Source organism: Pyrus communis, chromosome 9 (assembly GCF_963583255.1).
Source record: "Pyrus communis chromosome 9, drPyrComm1.1, whole genome shotgun sequence".
NCBI lineage: Eukaryota > Viridiplantae > Streptophyta > Magnoliopsida > Rosales > Rosaceae > Pyrus > Pyrus communis.
The window spans coordinates 4,486,709-4,502,255 of NC_084811.1; the positions used below are offsets into that span (position 1 = coordinate 4,486,709).

At 33.8% G+C, this 15,547-nt stretch overlaps 1 protein-coding gene across 1 annotated transcript; it reads left to right on the forward strand.

Annotated features, from left to right (window-relative positions):
* The first annotated feature begins 3,085 nt into the window (after positions 1 to 3,085).
* On the forward strand, positions 3,086 to 5,330 carry LOC137744203 (WRKY DNA-binding transcription factor 70-like). Its single transcript, XM_068484066.1, has 3 exons — positions 3,086 to 3,557; positions 4,392 to 4,499; positions 4,604 to 5,330. The coding sequence occupies exons 1-3, from the start codon at positions 3,121 to 3,123 to the stop codon at positions 5,058 to 5,060; spliced, it is 1,002 nt and encodes a 333-aa protein (XP_068340167.1). The 5' UTR covers positions 3,086 to 3,120; the 3' UTR covers positions 5,061 to 5,330.
* The last annotated feature ends 10,217 nt before the right edge of the window (positions 5,331 to 15,547 follow it).

Here is a 15,547-nt window from a genome sequence, read left to right on the forward strand (position 1 = left end):
GAATTTTGCAGGCTTTTTCTATCAGTTTCTTCACCCAGCGAAGGTAACTTTCTACTGTCATACCTTTTCGATAATTCGAATCGTTTCAGTTCAAGGGGAAAAAAAGAAAAACTGTAGCAGAAAAAAGAGGTGACAAAAGGGTTTAGTGTTTACTAGGCATGAAAATTTTAAAATTATTGGATAGAGTATGCTAGAGAAACCACATACATATTTATACCATAATGGTATACCATCTCATGTAACAAGTGATATATACAATTATCATTTAGTGATATAAATTCATTAATTGATATTGCATGTACATATTACTTATCACATCAAATTGTACACAAATACATAATACAAAAGTGTAATCTCCCTAGTATTTTTGTATAAGAAATCAAATTGTACGTTGCTTTGCGCTAAGCTCTCATACCAAAAGTTGAACTTTTGCACTATCGAACTAAGTCAATGGTCACGACTCGTAGATGCATCTGGGTCGACAATGCACGTGGTTGCATTGCCTTAATCTCTCAAACATTTGTCTAAACTCACATGCGTGCAGTAAAGGCTAGTGCTCTAACTATTATTATAATTTTATTGTTTATTCTTTCCATAAACAAAACCTAGTAAATTGTTTGTTATTGCAGTTCACAAATCTTGCTTAAGATCGATGCAATTACCCCTAAGACAAGGGCTGTATAAGAAAGCAGTCAAGCTGGTGCAGATCGGCGTTGTCTCATTTATTATAAGGGTAATGTTAGGAAGACCAACTCTTTAAATCAAATTTTGTAAATTATATAACGTGATTATTGATTTACGTGCTTATTTTTTACCGGTGTCATAACATATAATTTACAAATTTAGTCTAAAACATTAATTTACCTAACATTACCGTAATTAAGTTGTGTTCCTAGATATTAGGAATACCTTAGTAGTGTTCTTAGATATTAGGATTGTTTTCACAAGATCATGAAAAGAATTGTAACTGAGTTTTGGTTTGGTTACCAAGAAATTTTGTCTTTCTTGCTTACAAGTTAATTTCAAGTTTGAGAGATGAAATATGAATCTCCCCCAATGAGCTCCCAACTAGAATTTAGGGAGAATTTCATAAAAATTAATTTTACTTATGCTCTCTATCCACGTCTTAAAATAGGAATTCATTTAGGAACTCTTAAATACAGAGAGGGGAAAGGAGCTTCTAGTGGCTCTCTATAATTAATGATAGTTAATTTGATAAATAAATAATTTTTGTTGGCTAATTATTGACTCATAGTCATTATAACTTTCTAAAGAAGGGAGTACATAGAGCTCCTAAAGTACAATTTTAATAGTTTTAGTTAAAACTTCGCTATAAAATAAAGAGCATGATTGGAAATACTTTAAAATTTGAATTTATTTTGATGATCAGTATAATATTTAATTACAAGAGATCCAATTAAAGGAGTGAGAATGACCACTTCTATAATAAATGCACGTAACATTACATCTATTACTATTTTCCACTGCTAAAATTGAACATTGACAATATGAACTTTGAATATACCAACTAAATTACCATTGGATGCCTCGTAAAATAGTTATAATATAATAAAAGGTTATATAACTATCATACGATCACATTTAGAATTGAAATTATGAATATAAGGTATATGAATCATGACAATAATATAAAAAAAGTTTTGCTCCAATGATCCTTATTCACACGTTTAGACTTGCATGGACGGACTAGATACCGTAGAACAAGGACCTTGGGGATGTAACTACCACCTTAGTGTCGTCTTATCAACAAGCCCTAAGGGTACTATCGTAATTTTTGCCAATAATTTTTGTCTGGTCCAACTGGGACGAGATGGGATTGATTAGGATAAGATAAATAATAACAACTTGAGACATTTAAATTGTTCGTTTAATAAAGTTAGCAAAATAAAAATGATTAAATTTCCAGAGGGTTAGACAAGGCCAAGTAGGAACCAGTGGCTGATGACGCTAGAGTTACCTCATGCAATGACGACATACAGCATTCGTTTAAGTGGAGGCTCACCAGCCGTTGGTCGGAAGAAAGACGTCAAAGGCGGGGAGTGCAAGGCCGGTTTAGAGATTTTTGAGGTCTGAAGCGACGTAAAAAAATGTGTCCTTATTTTATATAAAAAAATTATTTGTTTTTACATGTAAGACATCGATAAAATTATATTTAGAAAAGCACTTCAACCTCAGTAATTTAGAAACACAGAAAAACTAATTTATTTTGTATCGAGAGAAGGAAACAAAAAAACTTTAAGCTTACAAGTAGATAGCTTATGAGTTTTGTCTTCTATATAAACTTTTAAAGTGTTTTTGTATAAATCATGAGATGTTTGTTCTTATTTACTAACCACGTCATAAAAAATTTAGTCTACACATTATCCTTTGTTGAAGATTAGACTTGAATTGGAATTTTTAAAAATAGCAACCCACATAGTTACTAACTAGTAATTAAAAATAAATTAACAACCAAACAAAAAAATTCATAAAAATTGAAAAAAATAAACATGCAAATAGCATTTCGAACTTAGGACCTATCGTTAATTTTAAATACAAAAATCATTGCTTCTAATTAAATTTCTAATCATTTAGCCAAATTTTATAAATTTATGCTGTTATGAAAAGAAATTTGTAAAAATTAGAATTTAAATAAGCACACATGGTGTTTTGAACCCAAGACCTCATTAATTTCAAACAACAAAATCATCAATTCTAGTTAAATTTCTTTATCATCAAACCAAATTTTATAAATTTTAAATTTCTTTATCATCAAACCAAATTTTATAAATTTATACTTTTATGAAAACGTATATAAATATACCATACTAATAATTTTGGTGCCCTTAATTTTTTTGAATCTTGGACGGTCGCCTTGTCCTCACTGGGCCTGGGCCGGCCCTGGGGGAGTGTGTCGGATTGTCTCATGGACTTTCATTTCTCCTTCCTTGAATTGTAAGCTGACCAGGAGGGCTCCTTTTGACGTGTATAAAAGGATACCTCCCATCCAGAAATTTGGCTACAGCTAAGCATACCGCAAACCATCACAGAAACACAGAGAGATCAATTAATTTTTAATCGTTATATTAGTTACTTGTTAATCAGGAGAGATTAGGATAAATGGAGTGGTCTTGGCCGGAAAGTGTGCTCTCAAATAGGGAGAGGGTGGTGGAGGAGTTGATCCAAGGGCGTGAACTGGCAAGTCAACTTAGTAAGGCTTTTGCTAATAGATCACTTGTTGTTAATGGTGATGATGGTGGATCGGCTGAAGGAATTGTTAATAAGATTTTGGGGTCATTTGTGAATACCCTTTTGATTATAAATGGGAAGGAGTCTGATCAGGAGTTTGTTTCTGATCAGATTCAAGGAAATAGTAGTGGAGTCAGTGGTGGTTGTACTGGTGTTAGTGACGGTCGTCGTGGTGGTGCATATTCATCATCTTGGGATGCTAATCATGATCATCCAGCTAATATTAAGTCTGAAGATTATAATGAGGAGGAGATCAGTTGTAAGAGCACTTCAACCTTCAAGGATCGAAGAGGTTCCTACATGAGAAGGTAATTAGTTATATTTCTCTAATTAATTACTACCTAGGTAATATTCATCAACATCTTCATTAACATATTGTTGCAAATGAATTTTTTTTTCAGTTAAATAAATTTTCCATGTATGATTATTTGATTGTTCAATCTCAAGTATCTGTGTATGAAATGTAAGAGTTTTTTACTTTGGCAATTAATCATCCCACTTGTGCGTGATAAGGAAAGCTGTAATTAATTTGCTCATAATAGTTGTTAGATTCCTATTGATAACTATAATTATAATTCATTTACTCACATAATAGCTATTAGATTCCTGTGAATGAATATGTTTATTTATTTATTTTATTCAATAATGCATAGAATTTATGTAGAGACAAAAGATTGAAGACTACCACTTGCTCTCATATGTCATTTTATAACATATTCTGACAAAATTTGAATGCTTATGTTGTTACTTATATCTAATTGATTTGTTCATAATAGTTGTTAGATTATGTGGATGTGTGAAGAACTATAATTACAATTAATTTGCTCACAACCGCTGGTAGATTCCTGTAAATGAATGTAATTAATGTATTTTTATTTAATAATGCATAGAATTTCTATTGAAACAAAAGAGTGAAGACTACCACTTGCTGTCATATGTTCACGTTGTGCCATATTCTGACAAAATTTTGATGCTTTTACTGTTCGTTATATTTAATGATCTAAATGTCCTCACTTCTATCCTTCTTACCATGGCAGTATTAACGTTAACCGTACATTTTATATATATAAAAAAAAAGATAGGAATTTTTCCTAATTTAATGTTAAAAGTTTTAAGAAAGAGTTGCAACTTGTTCCTTCCAGAAAGGCTTCACACTCTTGGACTAGAGACACTCCTGATTCGAATATTGATGACAGTCATGCATGGAGAAAGTACGGACAGAAAGTTATCCACAATGCCAAACATCCAAGGTACATGAACGATTTACCTTGTAAAATTGTAACAAATTTCAATAATTAAAATGGTAAAAATTTCAAGAAATAAAGTTGACCATATTTATGTTATATGTATGCAGGAACTACTTTAGATGCACTCACAAATACGATCAAGCGTGCAAAGCAACCAAGCAAGTGCAACAAGTTCAAGATCATCCACCAGGGTTTCGAACCACATATTATGGCACCCACACGTGCAGAGACTACCCCAAAGCCTCTGAACTGGTCTTGGATTGCACTAGTCCTAGAGATTCCTCAAAATTCATTAGTTTTGACAACGCCAACTGTTTGGAAAACAAACAAGAGCACCCATTTTTCACATCCTTCGCTTCATCATCAGTTAAAGAAGAACTGATCGTCAAGGCAACAAGTGATCATACGGTGACAAGCCACAACAACCATTCGTCACCGAGTGATTATCTACTGTCGCATGATGATCTGATGGCATTCGATTCCTTTTGGCCCATGAGCGAGTTTTCATCAAGCATTGATCAGTATGATCGTGATGTGTTTTTGAAGATGATTGCCGAGTCTTAATGACGTTTTGCCGATTAGTTGCAATAGCTGACTACATGCGAAACGAACGCAAGTACATAATTGTCAAAGGATAAGGAGAGGGGGCGAACGTGGATGGTCTCTAGGCCAAAAGAGTGCTTGCCTGGAGGGGAAATCAAGTGGTAGAACAAGCAGAAAGTCCAAGTTGAGGAATTTCGATCCATTTATCGGATACTTTTAGGTGTCGCTGGGCATCGACGATGGCGAAAATAAGAACGTTGTGTTCATTGCTTTTGTCATGAATTACGTGGTGCAAAGATAGGGGAAACCCAAAGGAAAGTGAATAGGAAATAAAAAAGAAAAAAGAAAAATCAGTTTATGCAATAGGTTTTTGTAGAGATCAGATCTGTCTTTAGCTTAATTTGCATACAAAATAAAAAGGAGAAATTATACGTAATTTCATCCTTTATTGCGAAAGTATTTATTATAAACAGAAATATTTCTTACAAAAACATTTTCAAATGAGTCCCTGTATTGTATAATTTGAACTTCAATTTTGAATTGGTCGATGGTATTTCCGGAAAAAGGAACTATTCCAATTCCAATGGACCCTAACAAATTCAATCTACTAAAACTAAAAATCAATTGAATCATTATTCATAAGCACAATGTGCTTGTGATTTTGCACTCGTATTTTTATGCTAATTTTTTAATATACTGTAATTTTTTTTTTTTTTCCTTTTTCTTCCTTCACCCTTCTCTCTTTGTTTGGGTTAATATTTAACTTTAGACGTCAAGGGAAGAAACCCCACAATAGCTCAATAAAGGAGATTTTGCCCGAGACCCAGAGTCAAGCCCAGATACCCATCTCGATCGAGACAATATGACGGCTCCCCATTTAATGCAAAGGCTAGGTGTTTACAAGAGAAGTGACAACCGATGGAAATCCACCTACTCCCGGCCCAAAAGCACTTTCTGAATGGCAAAACATGTAAAAATACTGATGACTCACTACCCTTCAGTTGTTTTCGGGCAAGAGCAGAAGCAATACAGTCAGGTTAATTCGCCTATAAAAGGGGGAAGAGTGCCCAGAGGCAAAGACACTTAACCAATCAAACAAACAAACATACAACTTGCCTCTCAGTCAAGCAAATACCCAAAAAGTTGTGCTTTGTCCAGATTCTGTACCCTTTTAGCCGTAGGCTCCCCTAAAAAAGACATATTTTGTCTAAGTGTAAAAGCTCTCCTACATTTTCTAAATGCTATAGTATCGATTCTCTTGTGTAAACTTGTTCGCTACTCATCCTGCTTTAGTACTCAACTCCCTGTAACTACAAAGAGAAGAGACCGCAAGACGTTTAAACCTTGCCCGACAAGGTGAAATCTTGTCCAACTCTCTTTGTTTTGTCTTTAAGTTAATAGATCTGGTGTTATGATGTATTCCCCAGTATACATTCAAGTCATTTCCAGTCTTTTGATGAACCAAAAGTTCCATTAGTTCTCAGATCTAGTTCACTTAGTGATTTTACTATCATAAGAGGACTAAATGTGAATTAAACTGATGACTTAATCAAATTTGGACCTCCACCCTTTAAGCATACAAGATAACCAACTAAAAGTTCTTGATCTCAAGGCATAGAAAAGAATTTAATCTAGACTTAACTCATCTACGACAATTCTTTGATAACAAGAAGTCAGAATAACTTAGGGTGCAAGTAATTGGCTTAAACACACTTGTTCTACATCTGCCATACTGAAATGGTAGTGGCATGCCTAAGCACTTAGTTTTGATTGTGAGCCTCAAAGCCTACACCTAAGGCTCCACAAAGACACTTTCCAGAACTAACTTTGTCCTCTTCTTGCAGCATCCCGGCAAGTCGAAGCCCGACAATCAACCAAAATGGCAACTCCTCGAAGAGCTGTGTGCTCGAGCCAGGGCCCTCTTCCTTCTTACTCTTCTTTCCGCGACTTAGTTGGTGACGATGGACCCCCAAACCAACCAAAAAGCCTCTCCTCGCCAGAACTGTAACGTAACGAGGCATGTAACTAGTGTTTTTGGTTCCTGAGATGAAGGGAAGATGACTAGTGGGAACGTGGAAGTCTGATTCACCGGCGTTTCTTTCGTTTTCTCTCTAAAAGTCCTACTCTTTCACCTCCTCCGAACCACTTTCTCTCTCTAGAACTCCCTCACCGCTACCCTTTCTCTGATGCTTTAATTCGGGTCACCATAAACCATACGACGATTAAGTACCTCCAATATGTGATTTCTAGGGTTTTGAAAAGGGTTTTTGGCTCAGAATAATTTGAAGTTGTGGGAGTTAATGTTTTGAGAAATACCTTTGAATTTTCGATTTTGTTTTTGCTGATTTTCGAAGTGGTTGTGGAAAGCAATTCTTTTGAACTAGTTTAATTGGTTTAAGTGGTTGCATGGGGAATTAAGGGTTTTTCCGAATATGAATTTTGTGCGTGCGTTGTGCTAAGTTCTAATTATTTCACAGATTGTTTGGTTTTCGAAAATTTAGTTTTGGATTAGAAAATGATGATAAGCAAATGGGAAGTCCTGGGCCTGCAGCAGGCGTTAAAAGTGTAGGTCATATTTTCCACTCTATTTTTTTGATTTTTTCATATGAGTTTCTTACAAAGCTCAAATCTCGGTTAATTTTCTTACTAGAGTTTTGACTTTTTATTTGTTTTTTATATTTTTTGGAAAATTGCAGAAAGCTCGCATTTAGATTTGGCTTTTTGAGCAGAAGTACCTCACGATTGGAGGCTGAATTATTGTAAGTTTTATTTTTTATTTTATTATTATTATTTTTTTCACAAATAAAATTTGAATTATGCTCTACTATAGCTTCTTCAACAAATGCTAGTTCTTCGATCAAGTTTTGAATGACTTTTTAGTCAGATCGGTCCTATGTTTCAGATATAAAGTCTCATGGTTTTAAAGTTATTTTGATGATGTTACTACACTCATATTACGGTAAAATGAGCTTTTACATTGGTTTTTTTGTCATACAGATAATTTCGTCTAAGAAAGAGAAATAAGCATATAAGCACAGTTAGGTCATCATCATTTGGTCATCATCATTTTTTTCTTCTACCATGTTAAGTTACAAATCATTGTCGATGCAAATTTATGCTGTCTGTCTTAACGAAAATGCATATGCAAAACAATTAACACCTTTGATCAAAGACCTAAGCCTCACGCGCCCATGAGGTGAGGGGATTAAGCCAATGGATTTCCGATGTTTAAGTCAGTTTCTCTGAGAGAGTAAAGTGTTTTTTAGGGTAGCCAAAAGCTTCTCAAATTTGGTAGAATATGGGGTATATATAGGGGAGAGGGCCGGCCATAGTATTAGAGTTTTACCCTACACATGGCACGACATCCTATTGACCAAGGTTTATGGAGAAATATTCTCAAGATATTAAATAGGAAGTAATATCTTGAGATAATGGAGTAATTATCCCTAATTGATTTAAATTGGGACCACTTACTTGAGTCAATCTTCAATTTAGAATGTATTAAAGATAGGATTTGGGTAATTAATCCTTATCTTTAATGCTTTGACTTTTCCTTGCCAAGGGCAGGTGAGCTGTGGACAGTTGTATTCAGCTGCTGAGACCTTCAAGGATGTGAGCTACACATGAGAGTATCTTAGGAGCATGCCCATTTATTGAGGGCAATCTTGTCTTTCTTGAGCAAAAATTCACATGTGGCCTCAAGAATTTTAGGATTATTTTAGGCTCCACAATATAGGAAGAGGCTTCTTGGGTTGGTAAAATGATTTTACAAATCTTCATCCTTACAGGTAATAGGTAATCTTGTGTGAAATGAATATATACCATCACTATTTCTATTATTGACTGTGTTAATTAAGTACTCATAATTTCATAAGGGAATTGTTATTGGCACTCCAAAATTTTCATTCTATGCTCCAAACTTTCTATATTTAGAAAGAAAAATACACTTGTAAGGAGTGTAAAATGAGATTTTTGAAGTGTCAATAACACTTTAATTTCATAAATACTTTTCCAAAAATAATAATAATTAAATACTCATAAACAGTTGTATATTGACACAAAGTGAAGAAGTTTCCAAAACCAAACCATTACCAATAGTGATTCAAACCATCTCAATTTACTGTCTTTTACGATCAAAACTACACTGTTAAATCTTTAGCCTAAATTTTAAGACTGAAATTTTAGAATAACTTGCAGCTAATTGTAACTGAATCATGGTCAGGCTAACAAATAATTGAGTTATCGATGAGAAATCATGTATGTAATGAATTAGTAACACTGAAAATCAAACGTCTGATTTGGCAGGAATTACTTGTAAATCTAAGGCATGTGCATATAATAGACAAATCCCTCTTAAATAAGCTCTACATCTCATATCCGGTGATTTGAAAGGCTTCCCAAACTTCAAAATTTTAAGTGAACATGCTACTTCTCAAAAAGAAAAGAAAACGAAGAAGAAATGAATGCAGTAACCATTGGAATCAAATCCAATAACAATATGCATTGCATGGGCTAAGCAAATCATCTTAAGTACACAATTGGACCAAAAGTTTGCTTGCTTCTTTTTTTGTTAAAGCAGTAGCTAACTCAGACTGGTGGAGGAAGCATTTTCTAAATAGGCCAAGACAGATTACTATTGCAATCTGTCTAATCGTCTAAAATTCTTATGTTCAAAATTATTTCGTTAGAAAATGCCAATCAAAGCCCACCAACTCCGATCTTAGAGTCTATAGAGGAGATCAAATACAATATGTAGCATGCTACATATTTTGTAAACAAAGGAATATTGTATTTATTCGCATGCTACATATTTTGTTTAAATGCTTATGTGAATAGTATTTGTCCATTTTTGCCACAAGATTGTAATGATATTTGTTGTAACGTGCATGCTTATGTGGCTGATGAAATTAACTAAAGAATTATGATTTTCATTCTATTTAGCTGCTCTTTATCACGATTTTGAATTGTTTGAGTCAAGAATACTCTGGATGTGTGGGGAAGTGTATCTCACTGTTAAGGTAAATACTGATTACATCCACCTGACGTGTTTAGTTATATATTGATACCATTATGTTAACTAACTACTCCTTTTATACCTGTTTGCATTCTCGAACCATGACTTTTTTTGGGAATCCATGAAACCAGGTGGTGGGGAAAGCCATCTAGGGAACTTCTAGAACTAATTAATAGAGGCTTTGGTTCTTTTGAGAGATTGATTGATCACTTAAGTACTGAGGGTACAAGTAAGCAATGCATTTAGAAATACAGTTAGCAAGTTTGTTAGTATTTGGTTAGAGTTGTTCGGCTTTCTAGTATAAAAATAGAATATGTAATCTTCATTCTTTTAAGTCAATATACAAATCTCATATTTTTCCCTCTAAATTCCCTCTAGTACTTACTCTTTCTTCACCATTTTCTTTTCGATTCTCAAATATTTTGATGTAGTTAACATGGAACTAATTAATAGAGGTTTTGGTTCTTTTGAGAGATTGATTGACAACTTAAGGTTTGCTATAACTTTACAGTTTGGTTATGGCTGGGCAAAATAAGCTGATTGTTTGCAGATTTTGTAAGGTTTTCTAGACTATCTACCAAATCAGTTGTATGTAAATAGTATGTACATATACATCAAGTATTATCTTTTGTACATAAATAATATTATATAAAAAAAATTTGTATGATTTTCAATTCCGCAGCATCGTGCGAGCATACCTTGGTAGTAACAACTAAAGCCTAATAGTGAGTTTGTATAAATCTCCTAAACAAATTAGCAGACACGGTATTGGATGATCTGTTGCATTGACCAATTTTTGGCATTCTATCACATACCATTCCTTCCAATATTAATAGATCAAGTGGCATGCAACCACTCGTCTCTTCTCGTTCATATGATTAGATTAAATTATATACTTGATCCCATTTTCGTGCATTTTTTTTTTCGATCTCCTGTTAACTTTTATGACATTTGGTACATCCCCTTCTGCTGGTCACCAAATAAAATCTTCCCAATGTGAACGTTGATTCAAGGGTGACCAGAATTTTCAACAACAAACGTGGCTTCTCATTGCAATATATAATTGCAACTTGTCCAAATTTCTAGTCCGTTTTTGTCTTCAGATTGAACTTGAAGGATCATGAAACTTTGTTAATATCACACTCTACAGTCTACACGTGCAATAAACGGAATACAACCACCATCAATCATTGCAATTTGTTAAAGGGTTGTTGGAGTTACTGTGCTGCAATCGAAATTCAAGGTCAAACTTGAATCGAAAATGAACGTGTGTGGGTTGTTGTTGTTGTTTTTTTTTTTTTTTTTTTATTCATTTAATTTAATTTTCTCTTTTTACGCAGATGACATTTTACTGTAATAGTGGAAAGTAATTATGTTTATGCATTTTAGTGCGTGTTTTCTTCCTGCCTAACAACTAACAATTTAAACCGATAACATTATCAATTGCAAAAATTTCTCTTTCTACACACTTTTTTTTATTTATTACCAACAAATTTAATAAATTAAATAAAAATAACGTCCATTAAATCAAATAAAAAGAGCACACATTACAAATTAAAATGTGTTTAAGGAGAGAAAAATTGTATGTGATTGGATTATTACTACTTCCTTTGATTAGTCGACCCTACACTGGTCCACTTCACAAAGCAAGAAAACTACGTCCTTTGACAAAGGCGTGTCGTTTACGAAAAAATACAGAAAAAAAAAAAAAGACAAGGCGTGTTACAAAAAAAAATCCATTTTGTGGAAGCAATGACAATTAACCGTGCAATCTTTCAGTACTGTTGACCCCTTGCTTGAGTTTTGATTAATATTTTGAGTAGTGTTCTATATCCCGCTACATCTCTTTTTTCTTTTGATACAAGTTATATTTTATATTAAATTTATCTATATTACAAAAAATAAATTCAAATTTAGCCTACTTATATACTGACAAAGAAGACGACGCCCTAACCAACAGGCTAAGCCCAAGTGTGCTCAGCTCTTTTATGATTAATCTTGGTTAATAATAGAATTAATGAATAAATAATTTTATTAGTACACGTGTGTTGACTCCTTTATGGGCTAGGGTGGCAACATAGTGTGAACGACTCTTGGCGCTTTTTTTTTTTTTGTTTTTTTTTTGAAACAAGAAAAAATTTCATTACTGAATTACAAAGAGTCCACAACAATTACAAGTTATCACATGGGTATAATTTTTAGTGACCAAATAAATTGATCTAAAGGTAATTCGCACAAACTAGAGTTAATAATAACCTCCAAATTGGTAACCACAACTGCACACGTACTAGCACAAGCATTGTCAGTACAAATTCACCACAAAGACGGCAGACGGAACAGATTTATAACGCATCCCATGTAATATCACCACCGGAACAGATCTTTGTTAATATGCTGATTGCTCCTGAGTTGCTGACTATGAAATCCATTTCAAGATTACGTCGTGGTGCTGACCGCATTCCTCCAACTCCATAAAATATATCCAATGATAATGTATCTTTCTTACAACTAGGCAATAAACTAGATCCATTCGCTTACCTTTTCCTTTTCTTCCCGAGTAGCATTAGCAATAAACTAAGTTTTTAAATTCTTTAAATGAAAGTAGAAAACTTTAGTGATATGGATGAAATGTGCCCCCGGCCGCCTCTTAATAATGGATGTGGGATCCAACTCCAAGCATATTTATTGATCCATACAAAATAGTGAGGGACGATTAGTCTTTCAGCGTAATTGTAGAACCGACATGTAGCATTATCAATCAATTAAGTATATTTACAAATAGTACACCATACTGTCATATATACTGAGGTAGATTAGTGACATAACCATGCATGTTACCAATATTTCTTCCTAAATAACTTGCCAAAAGAAGAAAACTTAAAATTATGTACATTGATTTGCCCTAGCTTTCATACCAAAAGTTGAAGCATTGAAGTAACTCATGACTCGTGAGCACGGCCGGTCCGAAGTTTTCAAATGTTGGGATGAAATTTCAAATGATGCTCTTTGTAGATTGACTAATAGATATTCTTTTTACAAACTAATTAATTTTATTAACAACGATAAAATTAATATCTTGATAGAAGATAATATGTGGATTGAAAAAGGATTACAGTTGGAGGGGAGGAAACCTATGCGATCTAGAGAGCACAACTGAATACATAAACGATGCCAAGATTAAAAGTCAAAATAATAATAAATTGGAAAGCTATATGAATACCATCTAACACTCAAAACCCTAAAATTGGACAAAAGATATAAGCACTTGTGCATATTACACTCTATTTAAATGTTGAATTTGTGGGTGTATTTGTTCTTATGTTATTGTTTGTAATGAACGGCTAAGATTAGAACTAGCCCATAGGCTATATGGACGACAATTGTTATAGTAGCTGTGTGTTTTAAGTTGTATTTGTGTTGTGCACGTGAGTTCAGTCATTTTGTAGGCGTGGGTGGGTTTGCAACGGTCATCTTGCTCATTCCTATTTGCTGAGTAATCCAATCCAAGAGGAGCAATGTACTCTATCTTCTCTATTCGTTGATTAGCTAAATTGATTCCTCTTTGATTTTTAGTATTCAATTTTTAAAACCAAAGCCTAATTGAATTACAAAACACTAACGAGGATCGAACACGCAACCTCATGCATACCAAAAAGCAACACATACCAGCAATTGATAAAACAACACTTTAATGATGAATCAAACTGTTTACTATTTATAAAGAGAAGTGTTATTGGTACTTCAAAAATCTCATTTTACACTCCTCACAAGTGTATTTTTCTTTCCTAATATAGAAAGTTTGGAATGTAGAATGTGATTTTTGAAGTACTAATAACAATTCCCCTTATAAAAATATAACATAAACTTATATAAAATGTCCTACTACTTTTGGTGCCCCAAATTTTTGATCCTCGAACGGCAGGGCCGGCCCTGCTCAAGAGTAGAAGAAAACTTAAAATTACGGGATCAAAAATTGAAGTATTGAAGTCATGACTCATGAGTAGATGCATCTGGGTCGACAATGCACACATTGCTGTGACCTCCAACATATGTCTAAAATGATAATGTTAGGAAAATCAAATTTGTAAATTAAATGATGTGTAATAAATAAAAATTAAGCACGTTAATCAACACTTGAGTAATAAATCATCAACTACCATATTATTTGACATAAAAATTTAATCTCTCTAACATTACCATGTTTAAAATCACATGCAGTATAGGCTAGCTAGTGCTCTAGCTCTTATTATTTTTTGTTGTTTATTCTTTCCATAAAACAACCTATTAATTTCTTTGTTTATACTGCTTTTTCAACTTGTTTAAGATCGATGCCTTACCTCCCCAAAACCCGGGGGGGGGGGGGGGGGGGGGGTGGTTTATTTACTGTTAGGACTAATATCACGAGTTACAAGAAGTGGAATCTGGATCCATATATTATTTCACCCTATAAACACTTAAAGAGGGGAGATTTATATATTTTGTGTCAAAATGCTAAAAATCATCTAGAGAAAATAATACAAGTCAACAAAATTTGATCCAAGAACTTCAGAAGTTTTTTACCAAGTTTAAATATTCGTACTATATTTATCGTTTGCACTATTAAAAGCTGTATAACTTAACTACATGTGAAATTCAATAATAAAATCACTCAATATAAGAGACATTAACATCATGACTTTTCTAACGCGGGAAAAGTTGAAATCATATTTTAAAGATCAGTTCGTAGTATCACTTTGATGGGAAAACTGTTGAATACAAAGATCCTTTGATATTAAAGGGTTATATAACTACACGTGAGACATTTAGATGTGAAATGATGAATTTAATTGCGGTACATGATAATATGAATCATGACAGTAAATATAGAAGAACAAGGACGCTGGAGATGCAAACTACCACCTTAACGCCACACTCTTTGCCATATATAACTAAAATATCCACCTCTCAAAGGCTCAAAGAGCACAATCATAAAGGATGCAATCGGAATTTGCCCAACTGGGAAGCGAATATTATTTCAGACGAATGCTGTTAACTTGTTGAGAATGAGTTCCGTGTGAGGTCTCTTATTCTATCAATGTGGGACTCTCAACACGCTATGTTACGTGTGACGATTTTTCAAGCCAAACATGTGAACACAAATAGGGTGACATGGAGCGTGTGTGGCCGTTGAGCTTCACATATGAAACAACCTGTTCTGATACCATGAAGAAAGTTGAGATTTCACCATAAAACAAATTGGCAATATGGGAAGTAGCCAACTTATAAACCCATGCAATGTCTCTCCTCTCATCAATATGAGACTCATTCTTCACAAAACTCATTCAGTTGTCCTATTTCTCGACGCACTTGTTAAATGAAATTTTTTATCCTTTTATAAAAAGACTTTTAGACCCCTATGTGGTACTACATAGCAGTTTGCGGTACTATTTTGTAATGGCCATGATTGAGTGGATTTGATCGTATGACTGGCAAAATAAGAGAGGGGAAAAAGAGA

Coding starts and splice junctions, on each gene's coding strand:
- LOC137744203 (XM_068484066.1), top strand. CDS start 3,121: ATGGAGTGGTCTTGGCCGGAAAGTGTGCTCTCAAATAGGGAGAGGGTG. Junction 3,558..4,391: donor AGAGGTTCCTACATGAGAAG/GTAATTAGTTAT, acceptor TGTTCCTTCCAG/AAAGGCTTCACACTCTTGGA. Junction 4,500..4,603: donor CACAATGCCAAACATCCAAG/GTACATGAACGA, acceptor ATATGTATGCAG/GAACTACTTTAGATGCACTC.